This window comes from Bos grunniens, chromosome 9 (assembly GCF_055505025.1).
Source record: "Bos grunniens cultivar Pamir isolate PY7600 chromosome 9, Bosgru_T2T1.0, whole genome shotgun sequence".
In the NCBI taxonomy this organism is placed as follows: domain Eukaryota; kingdom Metazoa; phylum Chordata; class Mammalia; order Artiodactyla; family Bovidae; genus Bos; species Bos grunniens.
In genome coordinates, this window is record NC_141173.1 from 63,636,653 (window position 1) to 63,649,029 (window position 12,377).

At 35.4% G+C, this 12,377-nt stretch overlaps 1 protein-coding gene across 4 annotated transcripts in view; it reads right to left on the reverse strand.

Moving 5' to 3' along the window:
• The window catches only part of ZNF292 (zinc finger protein 292), a 95,681-nt gene that overhangs the window by 39,109 nt on the left and 44,195 nt on the right, over positions 1-12,377 (reverse strand). The window contains exons 2-4 of one of the 4 annotated variants that reach the window (XM_086317824.1): positions 3,933-3,992; positions 3,567-3,645; positions 1,177-1,312 (exon numbers count right to left, since the gene is read on the reverse strand). In XM_086317824.1, the coding sequence (XP_086173950.1) occupies positions 1,177-1,312; positions 3,567-3,645; positions 3,933-3,979 (262 nt within the window). In that variant the 5' untranslated portion in view covers positions 3,980-3,992. Of the gene's footprint in view, positions 1-1,176; positions 1,313-3,566; positions 3,646-3,837; positions 3,993-12,377 lie in introns of all 4 variants that reach the window. The other 3 variants (XM_086317823.1, XM_086317826.1, XM_086317825.1) reach the window with 3 other exon arrangements.

The window sequence follows — 12,377 nt, forward strand, 5'->3', positions numbered from 1 at the left end:
TCCAATATTTCTAAAGCTGAGAAGAGTAAAAAGTAGAATTTAATTATAGAAATAAAAACATAGTGGTGGTAACATACTGGGGATAAAAAATAATACACCAAAGGCAAAAAGCCCCTAAGACTCTCAACCTTTAAATGTTGTTCTTATTATTTTAAATAATGAGGATCTATTTCTCTAAGGTCTAAGAGACCTCTAATGTAACTAATCTGGGGAAATACACAAAGGGCAGTAATACAAATAAACTTGCAGTGAAAGCCAAGAAACAGATAACACTGCTAAAACTATCCAGAAAGCTGGGTAAATATTAAGAGAGGAGTCAGGTAGGAACAATCAGCTTGATGAGAAGTTTGGAGATTAGCTGAGAAGTCTTTTGGTAAATATCAAAGTACCAGAAGAGTTAACAAATGATGAGTTTACTCCTTTCTAAATCAGAAATTGCTATCACATAGCAAAATGCCTAAGCTTTGCCATCAACCAACACGAAAAGCGACAATGGAAGAAGCTTATTTATTTCTCTAGTTAAAAACCTTGGGAAATCTGAGCACTTTCCTAAATAATCTCAAGAAAATACCAAAGATAATAATATGTGCTCTTCTTCACAGCACATACAGTTTTTGAACTCTGAACATTAAGTGTTATACATATTAGTGGTTTAGCCATCTATCTAGTAGGATACCTGTCAGTTTAACTGGGATCTTTATTGCCTAAGCCCATATAATAACAACAAAGCAGGATAAAATAAGTCTGAGAAAAAAAAACTGTTTAAGAAAGAGTACTAATCTTAGAGGCACAAGACTTTAGAGTTACTAGCATTAATTTCTTATCTATTTTGAGAAAAATCATTTCACTACCCTACTTTTGCTTCTCCATCTGTCAAATAAGTTATCAAGTATAAGCTAGATTGCCACCTGTCAGATGTTACAGAGGGAATTCCTCGGATAAAATAATGTTGAGGAAAAAAAAGAGTTTCTCTGTTACCCTAAGATTACATAATCCTGTAAATACATCTTCCCCCAATTAAAAAAAAAAGTGAAGGGCCTCAAGTACCTCATATAAAACTTAAACAAAATGGTCCTTCTTGGAATATTCTGGGATTATATCAAAACAATTTTAAGTACTTATTTTCTCTAGTCTAATGATTCTTTTTTCTTTCTCTCTTCTCTCTAGAAAATTTACCTTTATCCTTATCCAATGGTTCCTGGGAAAGAATAGTGCACAGTACCGGGTTTTTCCACACCCCAGTCTCTTGAGCTAGAGTAGCTAAAAAATGCAATTCACAGCTGCCATTCTCCATCAGCTTTTCATGAGCTACCTATAAATATTAAATAAACATCCAAAGAATTACAACAGATTTTCAAAAGCAAGCTTATCAGCCTTTAAATATAATACTCAACTTTTGAAAAATAAGACTTAACTTAAAATTTTCATGTCACATTACAAAGTGCTGCATCCTTCTGATTTTTAAGATGAATCTCAAAAATAAGAATTATACTAATTATAAATTTTAAATAAATAAAATATATTTCTAGAAATAAGTTCATATTATTTTTCCCCCAAGATCTAAACCAACAGCAAAGTTATTTCTCGAGGAAGCTATCAGAATATCCATACCATGAAAGACCTTATACATTTTATATCCTCTGTTAGTAAAAAAAATTTTCCAAAAAACTTCTACCATTAACAGATGACAAATTACATCAAAGGCTAAATGACAACTTATATACACGTTATTTCAATAAAATGGACTTAGGGAAACAACTAAATGTATGACTTTTCATACATCTGTAAGACTGCATAGTCTTAGCAATATCCTATTAAAGCTGACACTGAACCTTGCTTACTTGTTTAAAAGTGTTCGTGCAACTGGCATATTTTTCAGGCCACAAAAGACCAACAATTTTAATTCAATTCAGAAAATGTTTACTGAGAATTTCTGTGGGCAAAGTACCAGGGAAGAGAGCAACTAGTCCCTGCGTTTCTGGGGCTTATCCTCTAGTGGGGTAGAGAAATGTTTAGTTAAAACACAAGCAAAATAAAATAAATGTGGTTAAGCCAGTATAAAATAAGCCCAAAGAAGCTCTGAAATGAAAGCAAAGTATCATGGAAACTCTTAAAGCTCATGCTGTATTTGTATTAAAAATCTATTCCTCAAAACCATAAAAATCTCACCAAAACAAGTTCAAGTGCCTTAAGATTTTTTTTTTTTTTTGAGCAACTGCTGAGAGCTACCATACTGGGATTTAGTTATTTCTTTCTCATTAATCCACATGAAAAAGTATCAAGTAGTGCTACTGTTTCAAAAAGGAAAGTTTCAAAGTTTACCTTATGCTGACAAACAATAAAATTAGTATGAGGAATTCAGTATTATATTTGCATATAAACTATCTACTTAATTAATTCTGTGGTACAGTGTATGTGAGTACCAAACTATGAAAATAGTTCTGAAACAATCATTTACCTAAAAATAACCACTTGCTGGGGAAAAAACCTGAGACACAAGTTATTGATATGCTGAAGTAGAAACTGCATGATCAAAAAGTTAGTTGCAATGTGACAAACAGGACAAGACACTTCCAACAGTTATTAAGTATCTCTATGTGTAAAATACTATGTGAAATCCTATGGTATAAAGACATGACTCCTATCTTCAAGAATTTTGCACTCGACAGATTTTAATATTTAATATTAAAATAGAAAAGTTGACTTTTCTGCCTAACTATAGTTTATTTCACATGCTTCTAAAATCTGAGACTAATCTACTTTTATATTTCTTCTATGGAAAAACATAAGGCCAAAAGGTATTTTAAGAACTCTGGCTACAGGAATAGAGAGACAACTATACTTTCTGAGATCAGCTGGCAGGAACATTCTTTTAAACTAACCAATTAATCAAAATTTACTCAAAGCTATAATATATCCAGCACAATCTAGTGCTTAAACAAAATTTAATATTCTTGAAATACTCCAAAACAACTAAGTGCTAAACTATGTAGTACTTTTATAAGTAGAATAACAGCACTAAGTAAAAGAGATAAAGCATGTGTTTTCAGATATAGGAGAAAAAGTATGGGCTATGGAATAAAGAATCTTGGTTCAAATTACTACTCTGATATTAGCTGTATAAGTATGGGCCAATAAATACTGTAGAATTGAGCCTCAGTTTCCTCACCTTTAAAATGGGAAAAATATACCTACCCCCACAAAGTTTTCATAAGGATTAAATGAGATATGTTAAATTCTTATAAAGCACACCACAATTTTCAGCAATTAAACTGTTTCTAAACACAAATGAGGGCATTTTCTTTTGTGTTCTTTTACTGCTGTGGCAAAGTTCTAATGTGATCTTAAAGAACTGTGCAATATTCAATCAATCTACTTAAATGTATATATTCATTTAATAAACATCTTGAGTACTGACTATGTGCAAGTCATCACCATTAATAAGAACAGCAATTAATGTTTGTCATCACTTAAATCTTTTAAATCTTAACTAAATAATTTATTCAGAATAAAGAAAATCACCATAAGATATACCTATGTTAAATCTAGTAGGTAAATAGTCTCACCTGCACCAGTGTCTGAAATTGCTCCCACTGCTTATCAGATAATTCAACAGGCAGACACAGTAAAAGTTCAACACAGCTTCTAAAAAACAAGAAGTTTTAAGGATACAAATAATTATTAAAATTTAAAGTAAAATAAGATAAATAATTCTAATATTATCAGTAGAGCCTCCATAACGAATCTATTTAAAATTAAACTATCATAAGACCTGAGATGCAGAGTTAAAACAAAAAGCTTAATCTAAGTTTTTTATTTACTCAAAAGTTTACTCACAATGCCAAGCGTTCCAGAACCAAAGCTACATTTTCACATTCAGAGGTAAGATAAGGTCGGGCTTTAACGTAACTTTGGATAGCCACTGTGTATACCTCCAATAAAGGTAAAGGATCTTCTGAAGTTTTCCATTTCTCTGCATATTCAAGGAGTGTCTGTTTGGAAGGAATAATAAAAAGTATTCAATGTAAATCAAAATACAGATTGACAAATCAACTGTTTTTCTTTCCTCCCTAGGAAATTTTGAAAAACAACTTTATTTTATAAAAACAAAAAGCAGTTTATACTGATTAAAATATTAAAAGTAATAAAGCCATAATCCAGCAGCTCTTTGTAGGAGAAAATAATAGTGTTAATTCATCCAAAAATAGCATCATTTCATGAAGTCTGGTTTTAAATAGTGTAAGCATTCTCTTCTATCTTTCTGAGTCAAAATGCCATCTTTCACCCCCAAATTTCAGAGATTTAAAAGTTATTTTAAAAAGAAGATGTGTGGGCAAGTTATATTTGAGCAGGTATGCAGTGAAGAATTTCAAATATTTATGTTTTCTATTTTTCATTCAAGGAACATAAAACTCAACATCTAACAATAAATGAATCACATTATGGCCAGAAAAGACATGAAGTATTTTCAGTCATAAAAAATTACTGTTTTATGACAAGTTTTACCATTAAAAAAATGAATCTAAAGATGTTCAACATACATAAAATCATTATTAAAGACTTAAAGAATGATTATAAGTTCAAGAAATTTTTATAATAAAGCGCTTATTTTTTTAAATAAAGAACACTATTCCTTAATGAAGTAAAGAGTTCAAATATTTCACCTCATCAAAATTATTACAAGGAAAATCAAAATGCTGTTTATCCTACAGAAGAAATGGAAGAAACTGGCAGCAGTAATTAGACACACATCTGTTCTACAACTATTAAAATAGTTAACTTACTAAAAACTATCTAAAAGGTTCTACAATTATGCTAAATGAAATAGAACTCTAATTAAATGTTTTTATAATATAGAAGATGGCCACAATTAGTGGCCTTCTCACACTTCAAGGTTTAAGACTCATCAACACATGGCAAATTTAGGTGCTATTTCCTAGAAAAGAGGGCATCTTGAAGGAATACTCCATGAGGTCCTGCTTGTATCCTCTGGCATACAGAGGAAGCTTTTTAAAACTGTGCAAGGAGGAAAGTAGGAAGGACAGAATTATATTTTACTATCAAACACTCAAAAGAAAACACTTCTTACCTTGTCCTCTCTACAACCCTATAACTACTAGAAGTAGTAAGCCATCAGAGAGGAGGAAGAATAGAAAAGGTAATCTGGTGAACTGAAGAGCAACATAGTAACAAGTTACTTTTTCTGAGTATATATATTCCTAAACCCAGACCCTCTCCAAGTTGGACAGAAGTACAAATTACCTGAAGGCCTAGTCCTTGGAACTGGCATGTGAAACAAGAGCAGTCTTGTGGGATTGAGCCCTTTACCTGTGGAGTATGACCTAATTGAATTGAATTGTAGGACATCTATTTGGTGTTAAGAGCGTTTTAGAAGTGGTACTGGAAGAAATACCACGTGTTTATAGAGTTGTCAGTACAAATCTCTCTCAATAGGACTTGGAAAAATCAAAACAAAACCTACCAATTGAATGGAAAAATCTGCATTCTGGAATGGTCTTGTGATTATCCTTCTACTTCTAGGAATAAAACTCAGCAGATGTTCTGTGTCTAAAAAACGTTAAATCTGCAAATGTTGTCATGGTTGGTTTTAGTGTTTTCCTTGGTTATGTAGGAGACATAAGAGACTCGGGTTCGATCCCTCGGTCAGAAAGATCCCCTGGAGAAGAGAATGGCTACCCACTCCAGTATTCTTGCCTGGGCAATTTCGTGGACAGAGGAGCCTGCTAGGCTACAGTCTCCAGGGTCACAAAGAGTCAAACACACTGAGTGTTTAACACTTCACTTTGGTTATTTTATGATATGATGATATGATGCAGGATGACTTCACTCACACCTTCAAGTTTTTTGAAATTAACACCAATCATGAACAGTATGAAAAGGCAAAAGGACAGGACACTGAAAAGATGAATTTCCCAGGTCGGTAGGTGCCCAATATGCTACTGGAGATCAGTGGAGAAATTACTCTAGAAAGAACGAAAAGACGGAGCCAAAGCAAAAACAACACCCAGTTGTGGATGTGACTGGTGATGGAAGTACAGTCCGATGCTGTAAAGAGCAATATTGCATAGGAACCTGGAATGGTAGGTCCATGAATCAAAGCAAACTGGAAGTGGTCAAACAGGAGATGGCAAGAGTGAACATCAACATTTTAGGAATCGGCGAACTAAAATGGACTGGAATGCATGAATTCCAGATGAACTCAGATGACCATTGTATCTACTACTGTGGGCAAGAATCCCTTAGAAGAAATGGAGTAGCGATCACAGTCAACAGAAGAGTCTGAAATGCAGAATGCTCAATATTGCAGTAATTCAAGTCTATGCCCTGACCAGTAATGCTGAAGTTGAACAGTTCTATGAAGACCTATAAGACCTTCTAGAACTAACACCCCAAAAATATGTCCTTTTCATTACAGGGGACTGGAATGCAGAAGTAGGAAGTCAAAATATACCTGGAGTAACAGGCAAATTTGGCTTTGGGAGTACAAAACAAAGCAGGGTAAAGGCTAACAGAGTTGTGCCAAGAGAATGCACGCGTCACAGCAAACACTCTCTTCCAACAACACAAGAGACGACGCTACATGTGGATATCACCAGGTGGTCAATACTGAAATCAGACTGATAATATTCTTTGCAGCCAAAAATGGAAAAGCTCTCTACAGTCAGTAAAAACAAGATGGGGAGCTGACAGTGGCTCAGATCATGAACTCTTTATTGCAAAATTCATACTTAAATTGAAGAAAATAGGGAAAACCACTAAGACCATTCAGATATGATGACCTAAATCAAATCCCTTACGATTACACAGTGGAAGTAAACACATAGAGTCTGTGGAAAATTCTTAAAGAAATGGGAATATCAGCCCACCTGACCTGCCTCTTGAGAAACCTGTATGCAGATCAGGAAGCAACAGTTAGAACTGGACATGGAACAACAGACTGGTTCCAAACAGGAAAAGGAGTACGTCAAGGCTGTATATTGTCACCCTGCTTATTTAACTTCTATGCAGAGTACATCATGAGAAATGCTGGGCTGGAAGAAGCACAAGCTGGAATCAAGATCGCTGGGAGAAATATCAATAACCTCAGATATGCAAATGACACCACCCTTATGGCAGAAAGTGAAGAACTAAAGAGCCTCTTGATGAAAGTGAAAAAGGAGTGTGAAAAAGTTGGCTTAAAACTCAACATTCAGAAAACTAAGATCATGGCATCTGGTCCCATCACTTCATGGCAAACAGATGGGGAAACAATGGAAACAGTGACAAGACTTTATTTTTTGAGGCTCCAAAATCACTGCAGATGGTGACTGCAGCCATGAAATTAAAGGATGCTTGCTCCTTGGAAGAAAAGTTATGCCCAACCTAGACAGTATATTAAAAAGCAGAGACATCACTTTGCCAACAAAGGTCCATCTAGTCAAAGCTATGGTTTTTCCGGTAGTCATGTATGGATGTGAGAGTTGGACTATAGAGAAAGCTGAGTGCTGAAGAATTGACGCTTTTGAACTGTGGTGTTGGAGAAGACTCTTGAGAGTCCCTTGGACTGCAAGGAGATCCAACCAGTCCATCCTAAAGGAAATCAAAGACTGAGGCTGAAACTCCAATACTTTGGCCACCTGATGTGAAGAACTGACTCATTGGAAAAGACCCTGACGCTGGAAAAGATTGAAGGCGGGAGAAGAAGGGGGATGACAAAGGATGAGATGACTGGATGGCATCACTGACTCAATGGACATGAGTTTGAGTAAACTCTGGGAGTTGGTGATGGACAGGGAGGCTGGGAATGCTGCAGTCCATGGGCTTGCAAAGAGTCGGACATGACTGAGCGGCTGAACTGAACTGATGCGTGTAATTCTTACTTCACCTAGCACCTGTCTCTCTACTGAAGATCATTAAATATTATTTTCCTTTTTCTGGAAAAAGAAGTGTAGATGTCTAGGGAATTTCATGCCTGGCAAATGTTAATATGGGTTTGATCAAACACTTAGGTCTCCCCTATTAGTTCTCTTGCAGTAATGAATCAATCTTGTAATAGTTTTAACTTTTCCTGGAAAAGAAAATAATGTACTGAGTTCCCCAAAGTTTTGAAGTTGTAAGTTTCTTCCTTTTCTTGTCTCCCAATCAATCCCCTTCCAAAAAAACCCTTAAAAAAACTATATATATCTACATGTGTGTATATATATCTACATTTTGCCCAGGCTCTACATTTCTTGATATATCTGGCTCTGCACAGGGTATTTAATGCATTACCTTTTTTTCCTTTACATAAGTGAGTTCTACTGTCCTGAGGTAAAAAATTTCTTAACTTTAGTTATAACCAAAGATGAGTTATTTTAGGTATAACAGGGTCTGAACTGATGAGAAAAATAACTGACAAATCACAGAATGTTAGAACCATAAAGCACCTTAAAAATTATATATTTTCACTTCATTTATAGATGAAGAAAGAGAGAGAAAGAGTCTCGTGAAAAGCAGAGCTCTTAGGTGGCTGCTTAGTGGTCTGGGACTAAGTGTATTAATAACTGGGGAAAGGGTAGAAGAAAAGGATCACAGCAGATGATGAGATGGTATGAAAAAGAAAACTAACGACATGCTCATATTGATGACTTACAGGGGAATAAGTTTCAAAGTTGGTTTAAAAAACAAATATCTATTTTTACAAAGCTATGAGGTGATATTCAAGCTGGTTAGTGTACTGATAGTAGAGCTTCCCTTGTTTCCCAAGACACTAAAATTAGTAGAACCACTGTGGAACTGGAAGCATTCCCAACATGACTGGCTAATAAATTACGCTTTCTTCAAATAAAAAGGTTATTTATATCTACTGCCTTAATATATACAAAACCTTCCGTTTCAGGCAGGAATTCCAGAATAATAATCTTTACGCATAATCAGAATAGATCTTAAAGATCACTTAATTTTGTTTTATGAAGTTGAGTGACCTGCAATTTGAATATTAACTGAATCAGTAATTACCAAAGCCAGGTAGCCTCACTCTCTATGAAACATTCTGTCCACTCACATACTGTTTGTGGCAATGTCACAGAACTGTAAACCTGTAGATTACTTTATTATTTCAATTACTCCTCCTAACTTTATGAGGTTATGGACTATTTATCCAATTTGCCAGCCATATTTCAGGTGAAAGTAAGAAAATCCAACTGAAGGCAGCAGAATCAGTAAGAAAAGTTTCACACATAATAAGAAATTTAGAGGAAGGACAGGTTGCGGGACTGGCTAGTTTAGCAGCTCAACAATTTCTCCAAGGACCCATCTCTGCCTTCACTCTGCCATCCTCAGGTGGTACTCCCACCCAATCCCCAGGTCTCAGCAATAGCCAGAAGATGAGACCACCACTTCATGTGCATCTTTTTAAGGAACAGAGAAACCTTTTCCAGAAACCACAAGCTCAATTCTATCAGTAAATTTTTCCTCAGGTCTCAATGACCAGAATTTCATCACATGCCTATGCCAAAAATCACAGAGCCATTGAGAGAAAATGGATACATGTATATGTACGATTGAGTCCCTTTGCTGTCCACCTGAAACTATCACAACATGGTTAATCTGCTATACTCCAATACAAAATAAAAAGTTAAAAAAAAAATCACACAGTATAAAGGAACTCCATAGTTGACTTTTAAACCAATCAAATGGCACTCTCCAAGATTCCTATTTTAAAATAAAAACGTGTGAGCAAAATCAGGGTTCTATTAGAAGTGGGGACAGCCTAAGCTTCACACTTTGGTTGTCCCTCCAATGATCTTGTGTTCAAGAATGAGTAAGTCTGTGTGCCTGTGTGTGGTGCTTTTATATTTATATATACATACAGAAATGAACAAAGATAAAAGTCATCGGGAACTGGTTTGGAGAGGCATATGGGAGGAAATAGTATAGAAGAGATAGGAAAAGAAATCTGTAAGTCTTCCTACAAGGCATAGACTGCTTCCATTAATGAGTAAACTATAAGTTTAGTAAGCAAATTTAAACCTGTGGTCTATGAAGAATGGCTTCCTTGGTAGCTCAGAGTCCACCTGAAATGTGGGATACCTGGGTTTAATCCCTGGGTTGGGAAGATCCCCTGGAGGAGGGCATGGCGATCTACTCCAGTATTCTTCCCTAGAGAATCCCCATGGTCAGAGGAGCCTGGGTGGCTACAGTCCATAGGGTTGCAAAGAGTCAGACACAACTGAGCAGCTAAGCACAGCACAGCTTGAAGAATGACTGATGGAACTAAGGCTCAGATGCTTAATGTGGGAAATAAACAACATTTACTGAATATTTACTATATACCAGACACGTAATACATACCACCAATTAGATAAATTACAGTCATATGCTGGTATTAAAATGGACAAAGGTATAAAATAAATAAGTCATAAGATCACAGAACTAGACACAGAGAGGAGATTCAAACCTTAGTAGTCTGACTTCAGAGCCCCAATTCTCAAATACTAAGCTCTACATTTCTAGAAAAATAAAGCGCCGATTCACAGCCAAAGTAACAAATCTGAAGACTTATCGCACAAAACCAGAGTTTTAGTCTTATTCTTTGTGGTCTCACAGGATAAACCAAGACCACCAGGTTAAAGTTTTAAGATAAATCTCTGCTTTCTATCAGACTGACCATGCAACAGAGTTAACCAAAAATTGAGCAGGTTGGCCTCCTGGGACAGGAGGATCTATCACTGAAGTTACCCAAGCAGCAACAAAATGGCTCTGAGTTTAGAATGCAATAAATAAAGGAATCATACTTAGGGAGACACATTCCATCATGCCTAAAGAGACTATACTAGTGGCGGTGGGAGGGAGTCCCTAAACTGGTGATTCACAGAGGTTTTGACTGATGGGCATATTGTTTACAAATTAGTTTAGTTTCTAACATTTAGAAATCATAAGTTTACAGAGAATTTGGATTTCTAACTTTTTTTAATTTGGAAAATTTGGAATCCTTGGGTTCATAGTCCAGCCCTGCAACAAGTGGTTGAAGCTGAGGCACTAGTTCTCTGGTTGCTGGAATCCTCACCTAGCGTCTCCCTCTTGAAGGGACCTATTGGATTCCCACAAGTTAACTACTGTCATCACCCCAATTCTATAGTGTGTATTAGGCAGCAAGCCTGGGATCTGAGAAAGAAATACAAGCAAAAGAAAGGTTAAAGGGTCATATTCCAGCAGGATCTCTAAAACAGTGTTTCTCAACCTCTTTTTCACTCTCATCTGCTCCTATGGAGACTTAACTTTTTTCCCTAACTCGCCCCCACCCCCAGTGAAACTGTAAGACCACAAATGTACTATATAACTGTTTATGGACCACAAACTATTATAATATCTAAAATTCTTTTTACTCCCTGAGAACCAGTTTTGTTCCCTAGGGAACAAAAATAGACATTTAATATTCTGGCCAAGCTGATTTATTATTATCTAAATCAGAAGACACTGGAATATCTATAGGGATAACGACAGTATAGATTGTAACTTCCAGAAGCTTCATTTAGTTCCTCTCATGATTATTAGGAGAAAAAAACAAAAGAAGAACAAATCCACAGGAGTGTTCAATCTAATAAGCATGAGGATTAAATTACACTATTGTGCTAGGTAAAGATAAGACTGGAGTGTTGGATATGTCTATATTGTTAAAAACATGGTCCAATTTCAGTTTACATCTATGATTCTCTAGAGCACATGTTTTCAAAATTTTGACCTCATAATCCTTTACTTTCTTAAAAATTACTGAGAAATCCAAAGTGTTTATGAAGGCTGTAACTACTGCTTTTCACCACGTGAGAATTACAAATGAAAACTGAGATGTTTAATTATATACTTACAAATGGATTTTAAATAACAAGAAACTCATCCTGTATTACTATCAACACGGTATTTTTAATGAAAAATTTTTTTCAAAAAATTAGAAGAGTGGCCTTTTTTACATTTTTCAAATCTCTTCAATGTTTGACTTAATAGAAAAGAGGATTCTCGTATCTATCTCTGCATTTAATCTGCTGCAATATCACATATCATGTAACCTCCAGAAAACTCCACTGGACAGAAGTGAAAGAAATAACAGGGTTTTCAATTTTTTGTACCCACTGAGCATGAGTGTGGGTGATACTCTTTCAGAATTTCAAACTTGCTAAATGTTACTTTAAGGTTTTGTGTGAAAACGGTGGATCTAGACACATACAATTTGTACTTTGCTCCCTTCAAACCTCACTAAACCAAGAGTGATTTAAGTGACATAAACTTACAAGGACTAAGAAAACAGAAGTAGGGGAAAGATAAACAAAATTTTAAACACTGGAAAGCATATGTAAGATTAGCACTCTGAGAAAAATGACTCCTAAGTAGGGTTTAGGTAA